This window comes from Chiloscyllium plagiosum, unplaced genomic scaffold, assembly GCF_037043375.1.
Source record: "Chiloscyllium plagiosum isolate Xiang-an unplaced genomic scaffold, Cpla_swu_hap1 HiC_scaffold_15, whole genome shotgun sequence".
NCBI classification, from domain to species: domain Eukaryota; kingdom Metazoa; phylum Chordata; class Chondrichthyes; order Orectolobiformes; family Hemiscylliidae; genus Chiloscyllium; species Chiloscyllium plagiosum.
In genome coordinates this window covers 31,657,519-31,672,791 of record NW_028270153.1, presented here as the reverse complement: position 1 = coordinate 31,672,791, position 15,273 = coordinate 31,657,519, and the positions used below count along the sequence as shown (strand labels likewise).

Genomic DNA, 15,273 nt, shown 5'->3' with positions numbered 1-15,273 from the left:
TGCCTGCCAAATGCCTTTTTAACTACCTTGTCGATGTGCGAGGCAAACTTCAAAGAATTATATACCCATACCCCTAGATTCTTCTGCTCTACAACACTACCCATGGCCCTACCATTAAATTTTATAAGCCCTACCCTGGTTTGTTGTACTGAAATTTAATACATTGCATTTCTTCAGATTGAACTCCATCTGCCATTTTTCAACTCATTAGTAAGGGATCTTGGTCAAATAGGTTAATCTTTAGAAAACATTCCTCACTGTCTACTATGCTACCTATTTTGGGGTCATCTGGAAATGCATTAACCCTGCTTCTGGAACACCACTGACGACAGGCCTCCAGTACGAAAAGCAACCCTCCACCATTACGGTGTCTCCTGACGTTAAGCCAATTATGTATCCAATTGCCAGGTTCATCCTGAATCCCATGTGATCTAACTTTACTAATCAGTTTATCATGCGGAACCCTGTTAAAAGTCTCACTAAAATTTAAATAAACAATGTTTACTGCACTGTCAACCACCTTTTTGGTAACTTCCTAAAAAGAAAACTCAATTAAATTTGAGACATGAGTTTCCTTGCTCAAAACCATGCTGACTATGCCTAATCAATTTCTGCCCCTCTAAATGTCCACAAATCCTTTTTTTTTAAATAATCATCTCCAACAACTTACCTACAACCGAAGTCAGACTCTCAGGTCTGCAGTTTTCCAGTTTCTCCTTACAATCTTTCCTGAACAAAAGGTACATCATCAGCCACCCTCCAGTCATCAGACCCTCACTCAGTTCTAGATGATGCAAATACTTCTGCCAGGGGTTCCACAATTTCCTCCCTTACTTCCCACAATCTTCTGGGATACAATGGATCAGGACCCAGAGAATTATCCACCTTAAATAATATAAAGACCTCCTGAACTTTCTCTTCTGTAAAGTGTTTTTTTTACAACATCAAAGTTTATTTGTCTGCTTTCTCTAGACTCCATTTCTTTCACCACAGTAAAAACGGATATGAACTATTCATTTAGTATCTCTCCCAACTCCTAGGGTTCAACACAATGAAAATCTCCTTCATCTTTAAGAGGCCTTATCCTCTTGCTTTTAGCATATTTGTAAAACCTTTTTGGATTATCCTTACTTTACCTGCCAATGGTATCTCATATCCTCTCTTTGCTGCCTTGACTTATTTAAGAATGTCCGTACTGATTAAAAAGATTTATACTGATTAAAAAGATTCAATTGAACCAAGTTGTCCATCTCTAAACTAAGAGGTACGCAAATGTATCATTACAAATCAAACATATATTGTACTAAGAATCATTCAGTAACCAAAATTTCATTGTCTGAATTTCTATAGAATATTAGCTAATCTATATAACTATGTACAAGATAAAATCATGAACACAGAAGAAGAAGTCCACCAAATAGGCCTGACCACGGAAGGATGGCAATTTCCTTCGCTAAATGGTATTAGTGAACCACGTGGTTAACTCTTAACTGCCCTCTGGGCAATTAAGGTGGGTAATAAATGCTGGCTTAGTCAGCGATGCCCTCATCTGTGAATGAAGAAAGAAAAGCAGCTAAGCAGGCTTTCAGTCTCCAATATTTGAGACAGACAGATTGAATTTTTTTTGATCATCAACAGGATGAAGTTCTTAAAGCAGATTGTAAGAATTTTCCTGGGCAAAAGTATGACCTGCCTGTAAATCAGAGGCACTGTAAAATCTGCTTCTGAACAAAAAACTTCTTTAAGTTTGAAACATAGGAGCAAATGTAAAAGTCAAAAAAGTAATCTTGCATTTAAACAGGAGGATATAATTCATCTGTTTGACTAGCTGAGACTTTTGTCATAGACGTGGACGTTTAAAAAGAAAATCAAAATTTGCTGGAAATGCTCAAATCTGGTAGCATCTGCAGAGAGAAAGTAGAGTTAACGTTTCGAGTCCAGTAACCTTGCTTAAGAACCAGTTGTAGCTAGAATAAGATTGGTATATATACACTAGGGATGGGTGTTTGGGTAAGGGGACAAAAATAAATGATAGGAGGAGGTGAAGCTGAGACAGAGGAACAGGCGAAGGCCTGTCTGGGAGAATGAATTGTTGCTAAAGGGGACTGTTAGTCACAGAATCGCCACATTACAAGTAGAGACCATTTGGCCCATTGATTCTGCACTATCATTATTACTGAAACTGGCAACCATTTCTGGTGTCAGCTTCTGTGTAGTTAAACACAAACAACAACCTTTTGAAATCAATGAACCGGGAACTTTCCTTTTCACATTGTAATACTCCTGTTCAAACACCATTGTAAAACATGCACCTTGTTAATGAGGTGTAGGCAAACCTTTAGGCAATAAATCACAACTTCTTAGGAACAAGCTCTCCGGTCCAGGAAGAGAACTTTTAAATCTGTGGAATGTTAAAATTCTCCAGATAAGGCCAGATCTGATCCAATGAAGAAAACTTCAAGTTTATGTCTTGTAGCTACTGGTCCCAAACACAATTTCTGCATAAAGTATTTTAAAAAGTGAAGACTAATCAGTACATTTTGCTTCCTGGTTTGCTGTCAATTGAGAAGCCGAGAGAGTGAATGCCTGAGGCTGTGATGCAGGCTGTTTTGTCCTAGATAACGTCAAGCTTAGTGTTGTTGGAGCTGCACTCATGCAGGCAAGTAGGGTGTATTCCATCACACTACACTGCGTGTCTTGTAAATGACAGACAGGCTTTGGAGAGTCAGGAAGTGAGTGACTTGCTACAATACTTCTCACCTTTTATTTGCTCTTGTAGCTACTATATTTATATGGGAAGTCCAATTAAATTTCTGGTCAATGGTAACCCCCAGAATGATGACTGTGAGGGATTCAGTGATGATAATGCTGATTAATGTAAAAGGACAGTGGTTAGATAGTCTCCTATAAGAGATGGCCATTCCCTGGCATGTGGGCCAAATGTTACCTGCCACTTGTCAGCCCAACCTGGATATTGTTCAGATCTTGCTGCATTTGAACATGGACTGCTTCAGTACCTGACAAATTGTGAATGATACCGAAAAGTGTGCAATCATTGGCCAACATTCCCACAAATGTACCAGATTTTTGCACGCCTACTCAACTCCTCTGGCCACTGCATGCTCCAACTACAGACTTCTCTTAGATAGTGCCCATTATTTAACGTTTTGCTTCTTAACATTCTCACCTGCTGATCAATAGGCATATGGGGTCAGGAACTCCACTACAGCATTACTCCTCAACCCTCTGGCCTATTTGTCTCTGTCCATATACTGTTCAAACTCCTGGCTCCTGTGCTAATTGCATGCCGCTAGCTAATCCAGTTTATCTCCCGCCATCAACTTCTCAACTGTTGACTCAGTGGCACATCCTGCTTTATAATGAAGTAGAATGAAAACAAATTTCATAATTAGTTAGAAGTCGACTGTACTGCTTTCATAACAAAATTCCAATGCAAATCATGCTCTCCAGCAGTCACAAAAGTTATCTCGCAAAACAGATTCAGTAGAACAGCTCTAGGATGAAAATATTACAATTACGTGGATATACTGGAGAAACTAAGATTGTTTGAAGAGAGGAATACAAGAAGTTTTTTTTGGACATATTAGGTGAAATAAATCAAGTATAACCGTTTCCACTGGCTGATGGATCAGTTAACAGAAGACAAATTCTTAAAGATATTTTTCAAAAACTGGAGATGCCAATGGGGGGGGGGGGGGGGGGGGGGGGGGACTCTTTAAAACTATAAAACTGGCTAGTATATCAAATGTATTTTCCTGATGAGAGGGGTGCAAACAGATTCAATGGACACTTTTGAAAAGGACTAGAGTACAAACTCAAAAGAATGCAAACTTACAGGGGAGTGGGATTAACTGAATTACTCGTCAGTATTTTCCTTTGGTGCTGTACCATTCAAATTCACCAAAACTGGAAAATCTTACATCCAGCTACAATACTTTAATAGATACAACTGGAGCAGTGTTAAAATCAAGTGGAACAACATGCTTTCTAAATAAATAAGCAACTATTGCCAGAAAATTAAAAGTAGAACATGTAGGCTGTGTTGACAATAATGTTATATGTTTTAAGGCAATATACTTGCAAGGTCATACCTTCAATGAAAACCATAATTTGGAAAATAAGTGATTTTGAAGGACAGAAGATAGAACTTGAGAAAATAAACTTGACAAACAGAAAATAAAGTAGTGGAAAACATTTTGCAAGCGATCACAGTACTAAAAGAACGAACAAACTAAACACCTGTTGGAGTCAAATTGATGAATCAAGATGGGAACAAGCAGGGTTAGGAAAAGGCATATCAATAGACAGGCAGACGAATGCATGATAAAGAGAACGCAAAGAAATTTGGAGAGAAGCCAAGAAAATTAATTAGTAAGATAAAAAAAGAACTGTGCAACTAAGCTAACAAGGATCATTAAACAAAATAGTAAAATATTTTACAGGTATATCAATTACGATGGGATTTGGACCATCAAGGGATGGACATGATAACATCATGAATAATAGAGAGAGATAGAGCAGATTGTAAATAATTATTTCACTTCAGTATTTACCAGGGAGATAGAACAGGTAGGCAATATTGAAAGAGGAGATGAGTGATGAGATTAGTGTGTTTCAAGTTTTAAAATGCAAATATATTGAACAAACTAAAATCCTAAAAAAGACAGCAACTTGCTGGGATGGATTACATCTACATGTTTTGGAAGATTCTAATAGTAATAGCTGTGCTATTACTGTGCTTTTCCCTAATATGTAAGGAGATGGTGTAGAGGTAGAGGTCTGGCAGACAGCTGGAATAAAGAAAAGATAGGCAGAATATGTCCAGGGAATTATAGACAAGTCAGCTCATCGTTGATACTCAGAAGCAAAATGGAATCTCACTAAAAAGGAGAGAATAGAAGAATATGTAGAAATGAGAACTACAAGACTGAATAGTCAGCATGATCTGCAAAAAGGATTGATTTACTTGTTTGTTTCTGAGGTGGCAACAGGCATAGTTGACAATAGTAATACAGTTGGTGTGATTGGTTTTAACATAGCTATTCTCCAGATTGCAAACGGTTTCCGTTCTGGCGTTTGTTTGCAGGCCAGAATGCAATGTAGGACAATCTAAAATAACTGTTCGAGGAAACAGTACCCCTGTATGGGCTTGTATTCTTATGTACAAATGTTTGTAAAGTGGGGAACCCTTTTACTTCAACAGGTTTTGATAAGGTCCCCCATAATAGACTAAAATGATTAAGATTACAGAATGTGAAACCAGGGAAGAAGTGGCCTTATGGAATGCTAGTTGCCTTCAAGACACAAGGCAAAAGAGTGTAACAAAAAAGTGTAACTATTTGTTTAGATCAGCAAAATTGTAAAATGGTGTTCAACAAGGACCTTTTCTGGGACCATTATCTTCACAATTTACATTAAAAATTGGAATTGTGCATTCAAAAACAGGGAGAGTCAATACTGTGGAGGGAGAGTCAATACTGTGGAGGGAGAGTCAATACTGTGGAGGGAGAGTCAATACTGTGGAGGGAGAGTCAATACTGTGGAGGGAGAGTCAATACTGTGGAGGGAGAGTCAATACTGTGGAGGGAGAGTCAATACTGTGGAGGGAGAGTCAATACTGTGGAGGGAGAGTCAATACTGTGGAGGGAGAGTCAATACTGTGGAGGGAGAGTCAATACTGTGGAGGGAGAGTCAATACTGTGGAGGGAGAGTCAATACTGTGGAGGGAGAGTCAATACTGTGGAGGGAGAGTCAATACTGTGGAGGGAGAGTCAATACTGTGGAGGGAGAGTCAATACTGTGGAGGGAGAGTCAATACTGTGGAGGGAGAGTCAATACTGTGGAGGGAGAGTCAATACTGTGGAGGGAGAGTCAATACTGTGGAGGGAGAGTCAATACTGTGGAGGGAGAGTCAATACTGTGGAGGGAGAGTCAATACTGTGGAGGGAGAGTCAATACTGTGGAGGGAGAGTCAATACTGTGGAGGGAGAGTCAATACTGTGGAGGGAGAGTCAATACTGTGGAGGGAGAGTCAATACTGTGGAGGGAGAGTCAATACTGTGGAGGGAGAGTCAATACTGTGGAGGGAGAGTCAATACTGTGGAGGGAGAGTCAATACTGTGGAGGGAGAGTCAATACTGTGGAGGGAGAGTCAATACTGTGGAGGGAGAGTCAATACTGTGGAGGGAGAGTCAATACTGTGGAGGGAGAGTCAATACTGTGGAGGGAGAGTCAATACTGTGGAGGGAGAGTCAATACTGTGGAGGGAGAGTCAATACTGTGGAGGGAGAGTCAATACTGTGGAGGGAGAGTCAATACTGTGGAGGACTAACACACAATGAAGAGGATATAAATAAACTTTCAGAACAAGTGAATAAAAGTTCAACACATAAATGTGACATACCACTTTTTGGTGGGAAGAACAGGGAGGTCACTAATTCCATGAAAGGACCAAATCTAGGTGAGGTGTAGAATCAAAAGGGACCTGGGAATACAAACACACTGAATTGCTAAAAGTTGTGCCACAGGTTATCAAGGTTTTTTTTAAAAAAGCAAAGTACTCTGAATTCTAATCAGTCTAGGAATAAAAAGTAGGGAAGTTATGTTAAACCACACTGCCTGCAGTTCTAATGGCCACATTGCAAAAAAAAACGATACAGAAGCACTGAAGATGTTGCAGATATGATATAAAAAGCTAACACCAGAAATACATAGGTTTACACATCAGAAGATGGTTGACAGCTTGTGATTCTTTAGTCTTGAAAAACAGGCTCAAGGGTAACCAAATGTGTCTTTAACATTATGGAAGTCAGGGAAGGGTAGGGTAGGGGGGGGGGGGGGGGGGGGGGGGGGGAGAAAACAGGCAGGAAGTGGGAGAGTGGGGGAAAAAAAAGTCAACTGATGGGGAGCGGGGGTGGAAGAGACAAGGAGAAAAGGAAGATAAAGGCAGACTGACAGAGACAGTGCGTGACTAGGCAGGCATCAGGCTGTTACCAAACAAAACCAAACAGAATTCAGAAGAAATGAATTATTTCAAAGATTGATAAAAATGTGGAAATCTATAATCACAGGGAATGAAATGAATGAAGCAAATATTATACATGCATTCAAGCAGAAGCTGGACCAAGCATTTGAGGGAAAAGGTTAAATTATTTTTTAAAAATGGAGGAGCTACGTTGCCTCCAGCTACTCTGCTGAGAAACTGCAAGTGAAAGAGTTGGCATGCTCTCTGGGGCAGCTGTATAGCTTAGAGGAAACACTGAAGAGGTGGATGATAAAACCAACAAGGAGTGATTGGACCAAAAGCCCTGTTTCGGTAATGCACATTGTGACAATACTGTCACTTTAAGAGGTTATTTGTCCTGGTTGTAAGGCAGAGATAATGAGCTGTCTCTAAGAGGGTAAACAATTTATGAGATCTTGGTGTTGGATTTTAAGTTGAAACAATCAAAGCAGCTTGAGTGCAGCCAGCTCTCTCAGACCAGGCTTTCTAGTTTTTAGGTTTAGTTTTAAGCAGAAGCCATTTGGGTCTCAAGAGTTGGATGCTTCAGTGAATATCTCCTAGTCGCTATTCTCTCAGAATTTTCTTTTGATGTTATTTCTTCCTAAATTGGAGAACTATACCAGAGAATCTCTTTTTGCCAAGGGATGTATTTATGGGATGATACTATACTGGAACAGTTAATTCGTGATAGTTACTGTACATATTAGGTGAAGTTTACCAGAAGTTCCTCTTTATTTTGTTTGTATTTTAGAGATAGTGTTTAAATAAGTAGTGTTTTGCTTGATGTTGAGCAGCTTGACCAGTAACATCTGGTCCACAGCACTTCACAGGTACCTTTAAAATAATAAGTAAGTTAAGGTCTAGGCTATCTTAAAATATAGTGAGTGGGTCTGGCACATAACAATATCCTAAGAATTTGAGCATTTTCTCAACCGTAAAGTTTCCTTATACAAAACCTAAGATTCTAAACTTTTTAGGCGTTGACTGGGATTCATTTTATTATACAAATTCATGGCATGTCATATGGGGGAGCTGCACCTCAAAATCTCTCATTTGAATCCTGTGACAGGGCTACTTCTCCTCCATTTTAGGCTCTTACTGTTTCCCTCATTGGTCCAGCAACCAACTGGGAGGAGGAATCCACAATCTCTTGATCCAAGAATGGGGCACAAAACAAAATCTAGTGGAGATGTGCTGCAGCTCAGTTAGTAAAAGGTGATTGCAAAGACAAAAGTAAAATTCTATCCAGTGGTTTTGTTGTTTGGGTTATTTGATCATTTTAGTTCTTTTGACTTGTTTGTCTCCATGGGAGAAATCACATCTTTAAAACGGAGGCTAAACTATGCCAGAATATCAGATAAGATAAAAGATAGGGAGGAGGGACTTGAGGGAGGGGTGTTGGGAATATGATAGGTGGAAGGAGGTTAAGGGGAGGTTAAAGGCCGGAGAGGGGGTGGGGGCGGAGAGGTCGGGAAGAAGATTGCAGGTCAAGAAGGCGGTGTTGAGTCTGAGGGTTGGGACTGAGAAAAGGTGGGGGAGGGGAAATGAGACCACTCCCTCCGCGACTCCCTCGTCAGATCCACACCCTCCACCAACCCAATCTCCACTCCCGGCACCTTCCCCTGCAACCGCAAGAAATGCGCCCACACCTCCCCCCTCACTTCCCTCCAAGGCCCCAAGGGATCCTTCCATATCCGTCACAAATTCACCTGCACCTCCACACACATCATTTACTGCATCCGCTGCACCCGATGTGGCCTCCTATACATTGGGGAGGCAGGCTGCCTACTTGCGGAACGTTTCAGAGAACACCTCTGGGACACCCACACCAACCAACCCAACCACCCCGTGGCTGAACACTAACTCCCCCTCCCACTCCGCCAAGGACATGCAGGTCCTTGGCCTCCTCCATCGCCAGACCATGGGAACACGACGCCTGGAGGAAGAGCACCTCATATTCTGCCTAGAAACCCTCCAACCACAAGGGATGAATGCAGATTTCTCCAGCTTTCTCATTTCCCCTCCCCCCACCATTTCTCAGTCCCAACCCTCAGACTCAGCACCGCCTTCTTGACCTGCAACCTTCATCCCGACCTCTCCGCCCCCATCCCCTCTCCGGCCTATCACCCTCACCTTAACCTCTTTCAACTATCGTATTCCCAACGTACCTCCCCCAAGTCCCTCCTCCCTACCTTTTATCTTAGCCTGCTTGGCACACCCTCCTCATTCCTGAAGAAGGGCTGATGCCCGAAACATCGATTCTCCTGTTCCTTTGATGCTGCATGACCTGCTGCGCTTTTCCAGCAACACATTTTTAAGCTTTGATCTCCAGCATCTGCAGTCCTCACTTTCTCCCAGAATATCAGATACAATTGTCATCCACCCAGTAGTCATGCTTCAATTAAGATAATGTGTGCAACACTAAGCAAATAAAATTATACAAACAAAACCCTGCATCTACAAGCACATCATATCAAACCCAGCCATTATAAATTCCAATGCCAAACATGTCATGGAGTTTGTCAGGCTTTAATTATATTCTCCTGGCAATGGACAGCTGCAATGACACCACTGTTAGGTGGTGCAAATGCATGGTTACACACAGTTTACATTATAAATAGGGATTTGTTTAGCTTAGTTGGCTGGGGGGGGGGGTTTGGTTTGTGAAGCAGTGTGATGGGTTTCAAAACCCATCACTGACTGAGGTTACCACGTAGAACTGTCCTTTTAAACCTCTCCCCTTGATAGAGATATAATGGCCTTCCGGTAAAATCACCATCAGTCATCTCTCTCTAACGAGCACACAGCCCTAAGACCTGGTGAGACAGTGGTGATAACACAAGATTATAAATGTGAACTCAAGAATTTGTAACAGATAAGGACAAAAAGTACAACTTTAAAATTAGGATCCATATTGCCATCGGTGACCCCAGTCCTATTATAGCCTAGCCTCACTTAACCGGAGGAGGTTTGGAATTCCAGTATGCAACCTCTCAGCATATCAACCAATTCCATCAGTAAGTATACTTTAGAATCGTACAATTAAGCTGAATAATGTGCATTTATCAAAGCTCCTTGTATGCAAAGTACAAAAATAAACACAGAAAAGAGTAGTTGGAGATGCTTTGATAAGACAGGAGAGAGAAAAAGTTCAAACATTGGAAATGACCAATTGGGCATGCTTCTTTGTGACATTTCATCATTCACATATTTAATAAAGAAAATTTCTACAACATTTAGAGATTAGAAAACCAGAGAGTGGAAATACATGAAAGCAAAAAAAGAAAGGATAAATTCCAGCCCAATGCCTTCAGACAAAAACAGAAGTGATTTCCTTCATAGGCTGTGTTCCCTGGAGTGTTGGAGACGGAGGGGTGACCTTACAGAGGTGTATATATAAAAAAAAGAGGGGCATGAATAGGGTAAATAGGCCTTTTTTCCTGTGGTGAAGGTGGGGGGGGGGTGGGAGTCCAGAACTAGTAGCGATAGGTTTAGAGGGAGAGGAGAAAGATTTAAAAGGGACCCAAGGAGAAACTTTTTCATGCAAAGGGTGGTGTGTTTATGGAATGAGCTGCCACAGGGAGTGGTGGAGGCCGGTACAATTACAACAACATTTAAAAGGCATCTGAATGGGTACATGAATAGGAAGGGTTTAGGGGGATATGGGCCAAGTGATGACAAATGGGCAGCACTGTGGTTAGCACTGCTGCCTCACAACGCCAGAGACCCGGGTTCAATTCCCGACTCAGGCGACCGTGGAGTTTGCACATTCTCCCAGTGTCTGCGTGGGTTTCCTCCGGGTACTTCGGTTTCCTCCCACAGTCCAAAAATGTGCAGGTTAGGTGAACTGGCCCTGCTAAATTGCCCGTACAGTTAGGTGAAGGGGTAAATGTAGGGGAATGGGTCTGGGTGGGTTGCACTTCAGCAGGTCAGTGTGGACTTGTTGGGCTGAAGGGCCTGTTTCCACACTAACTAATCTAAAAAAATGTGAATAGATTAATTTAGGATATCTGGTTAGCATGGACGAGTTGGACCAAAGGGTCTGCTTCCGTTCTGTACATCCTTATAACTCTAATGATTAGATGAATGTTTTGTGCTCTCCTAAAAAGACAGCAACATTAGTAGGGAGAATAGCAATCAACTTTCACAGCCATGAACCAGAAAAAAAAAGATTACTGGAGGTTTCAGAGCAGTGCACCAACACTCCCTTACTACTCCAAATAATTTATAGCTGCTAAAGTTTGGAGGTTGAGAAAACAGTGAAAATGGGGTAATAAAAATCATACGTCTTCTGCATCAAGTCATACACAAGTTATAGCCTCACTGCAGCACAAAAGGAGAATATTTGGCCCAATGGATGAATGCTGGCTCACTGTAGTGAAATCTGTTCAGTTTCATTCTCTTGCTGGATTGCCATAACTCTATAGATCTACTTCCCTCAAGCACATAAGCTGTTTCCTTTTCCAATCATTGCTTGCAAGTGTGAAAAACATCAAGATAGAGTCTTCACGGTCATCCCGTTTAAGTCTTCCTCAAATCCCATTTGCATTTCTTTCTCCATACCTTAATTCTGCATTTCCCATGTCCATTTTTATTGGGATGGAAGGGAAACAGCTAATGTAGCAAGATAATATCATTGATTTAGTGGCAAAAACAACTGTAGAACTAGCAAGCACTATGAGAAACTTAGGGGCTGAAAAAAAAACTTACATTTATACATTCTCAAATATCCAAAATAGCTTCAAATTGAATTACTAAAATCTAGTCGGTCACTTATTACTTCAGGAAATGCAACTGTGAACATCAAGTCATATGATCAGAGAAAAAAAAAAGAGTAGGATATCCAATTTTAGCCAGTTTGTGGAAGGAATGTTGAGATGTCACAAATGTAATTCATAAATTACACATTAACTGCAACCATGGTTACACTGTGCAGACAAACAATCACCAATTTGCAATTAACAGAAATAAGTAAGCAGTTTTATTTTACTTTAAGAAAGTGGCTTGCATTTATAGGCAGCATATTGGACTCCCCTGCCTCTCTTTGAATCGTATGCAGTTTTAACGTCCACCTGACAGTACCTTGGTTTAACTTCTCATTCAAAAACTGTCTCCAATGTAGCTGTCCCTTAGTACCATACTGATTATATCCAACTCATGACAATATGACTTTGACAGATGTGCTACTACTAACATTTAGTCTGAATTCTGGAGAAAGGAAACAGCTAGAGAGGAAAGTAGTTTTCATGGTATTATCATCATGGTTTCGATCAGAGAACAACAATCTCGGTTTCAAAAATAGCTGGAAAACAGGGAAGAACATTCATAACTGAGGCTAGAAAACGTTTAGACAAAGAGTGCTCTTAGCAAAATTGATAAAGAAAGGCAAAAAGAGCTTTTGATGACAAGATGATGATTAGAAGATATAAAGTGGAGAGGTTTTCATCATGTGGCATTCCTCTTCTGTGCCTGCTATCCAAGATCATGAAGAGCTATCTCAGCAACAGGAATACTGCAGGACAAAAGTAATCACAAAGCAAAAAGAGAAAACTAGGCCCTTTACAGGCAGCTTTAGGAATGAAGGAGATTTAGCAGCTTCAATTTAAGTAACAGAATAATAAATTAATGCATATTACTCACTGTCTGTTTGGAGAGCAGCCGTCAACATTTCTCTGCACTTATTGCGAACAGTATCACTTGTAACAGGAACTGGAGGGAATGTGGTCATCTTTGGAGTAGTAGGTGTTCTTGGTTCTGGTCTCTTACTAGAGCTACAAGACATTGGGTTTTCATTAATTGGATCAGATTTCCAGTGAAAGCAGTCAACTTCAAAAATAAAAAAGGTGACACTAATACTGACCTGATTTACTGAATACCTTTAACAAGGTACTATACAGAAGACAGCTAAACAAGATTTGAGCTCATGGTGTAAGGGACAAAATACTATCATGGACAGAAGATTGGCTGATGGGCAGAAGGCAGACAGTAAGGATAAAGGATGACTGCTGCTGAGTTTGATTTCCACGAGGGTATGTGTTAAGTCCACAATTACGTGATGGACGAAGGAACTGAGGGCATTGTGTCACCTGCAAACTTAGCAGCAGGGTAGGTGGAGAGACAGGTAGTGTTAAGAAAGCAGGGCTTGGATATGCTAAGAGAGTGAACAAGGAAGTGGCGATGGAATACAATCTGGCAAAATGTTAGGTTATGCAGTTTGTTAGGAAGAAGAGGTGGAGATTATTTTCTAAACAGGGAAAAGCTTCAGAAATCTGAACCACTAAGGGACTTGGGAGTCCTAGCTGAGGATTCTCTTAACATTAAGATGCACGATCAATTGGCAGTTAGGAAGGCAAATGCATTCATTTCAAGAAAGTGAGAATACAAGAAAAGGAGTATACTGCTGAGGCTCTAGAAGGCTCTGGTCAGACTGCATATTGAATATGATGAGCAGCCCCTGGGCTAACTGATCTAAGGAAGGATGCACTGGTATTGGAGGGAGCCCAGAGGAGGTTTGAAAGAATGATCCCTGGCTTGTCATATAAGGAGTGGCTGAGGACTCGAGGACTATACTTGAAGTTTGGAAGGATTGAGTTTTTTGGGGGGGGGCAGGGAAGAGGTTGGGTGGGGAATAATCGGACTGAAAGTTATAGAATACTGAGAGGCCCAAATAGAGTGGTCTTGGAGAATGGAGTATCAGAGGCTGAGGGGTGACCTTATATAGAGATTTATAACATTGAGGGGGTACTGTTAGGTAAAGGGACAAGGTCTTTTCCATAGGATGGGAGAATCCGAACTAGAGGGCATACATTTATGGTTATAGGGGAAAGATTTAAAACAGACCTACGGGGCAACTTTGTCACAAAGGGAAGTGCACATATGGAATGAGCTGCCGGAGGCAGTGGTGGAAGCTGGTACCATTGCAACATTTAAAAAGGCATCTGGATTTGTATATGATTAGGATGTGGGCCAAGTGCTGGCAAACGGGATTAGTTTAATTTAGGATATCTGGTCAGCACGGATGACTATTTCCGAGCTGTACATCTCCATGATTAGATTAGATTAGATTTTTTTTTATTAGATTCCCTACACAGTGTGGAAACAGGCCCTGCGGCCCAACAAGTCCACACCGACCCTCCGAAGAGCAACTCGCCCAGACCCATTTCCCTCTGACTAATGCACTTAACACTATGGGCAATTTAGCAGTGCCAATTCACCTAACCTGCACATCTTTGGACTGTGAGAAGAAACCAGAGTACCCAGAGGAAACCCATGCAGACATGGGGAGAATGTGCAAACTCCACACAGACAGTCGCCCGAGGCTGGAATCAAACCTGGGACCCTGGTGCTGTGAGGCAGCAGTGCTAACCACTGAGCGAAAGTGTTTCCACAAATAGGGAAGACTAGAACCCAAAGGCACAGTTTCGAGATGAAGGGACAAGCCTTTAGAATTGAGACGAGAAGGAATTTGTTCAGCCAGAGGACAGTTAAATCGATCGAACTCATTACTGCAGAGAGCTGCGGAGGCCAAATCATCGAGTGTATTAAATACAGAGATAGATAGGTTCTTCATTGGTGAAGGGGTCAAGTGAGATGGGGAAAGGCAACAAACTGGGGTTGTGAAACATATTTGCCACGATTGAGTGGCAAAGCAGACTTGATGCTCCTACGTCTTATGATACCATCCATTCCCCATGCAAATATCCAAACTAAAAAATAGTTTTAAGGTTTTATCTCTTTTTATAAAACAGGTTATTCAGATTACTGTGTGTTCAATGTCAGTACAAAAGAATATATGATACTAAGGAAAATGAAATTAAGCCACTTAGGCATTCATTTTCAGTAACTATTGAGGTTTTGCTGTTCTATTCAGGAAAAAAAAAGCTGATTTGTTAATTATTTTCATAGAGAAAAACATTTCATTCATTGGTATGAATTACCAAAAATATTGGATAATTTGCTAAGAGAGAAACTATTAAAACAGCATGTGAAAAATTTCTATTTTTTCATAATAGTCTGGTAGAATAAACACATATGCTCAATATTACAGACAATGTTTGAATATCCTTTGCATCTCAAGTCCTCAAAACCCTTAGTTCTAGAGAATAAACTTATTTTGAATGAGAAAACCTGATGTTTGAATTTTTGGTAAAGCAATGTACAAATGGTAGGTAATTATACCTTTATCATTATCAATACCTGCATCACCATTACTATTTCCAATTGCATCTCCTCTACTACTGTCAAGTTTA

General features: G+C 40.8%; 1 protein-coding gene across 4 annotated transcripts in view; it reads right to left on the bottom strand.

The window, feature by feature from the left end:
- The window catches only part of LOC122560156 (transcription elongation factor A protein 2-like), a 62,276-nt gene that overhangs the window by 29,830 nt on the left and 17,173 nt on the right, over positions 1-15,273 (bottom strand). For all 4 annotated transcript variants that reach the window (XM_043710484.2, XM_043710487.2, XM_043710490.2 and 1 more), the window contains one exon: positions 12,665-12,795. In XM_043710484.2, the coding sequence (XP_043566419.1) occupies positions 12,665-12,795 (131 nt within the window). The remainder of the gene's footprint in view (positions 1-12,664; positions 12,796-15,273) is intronic.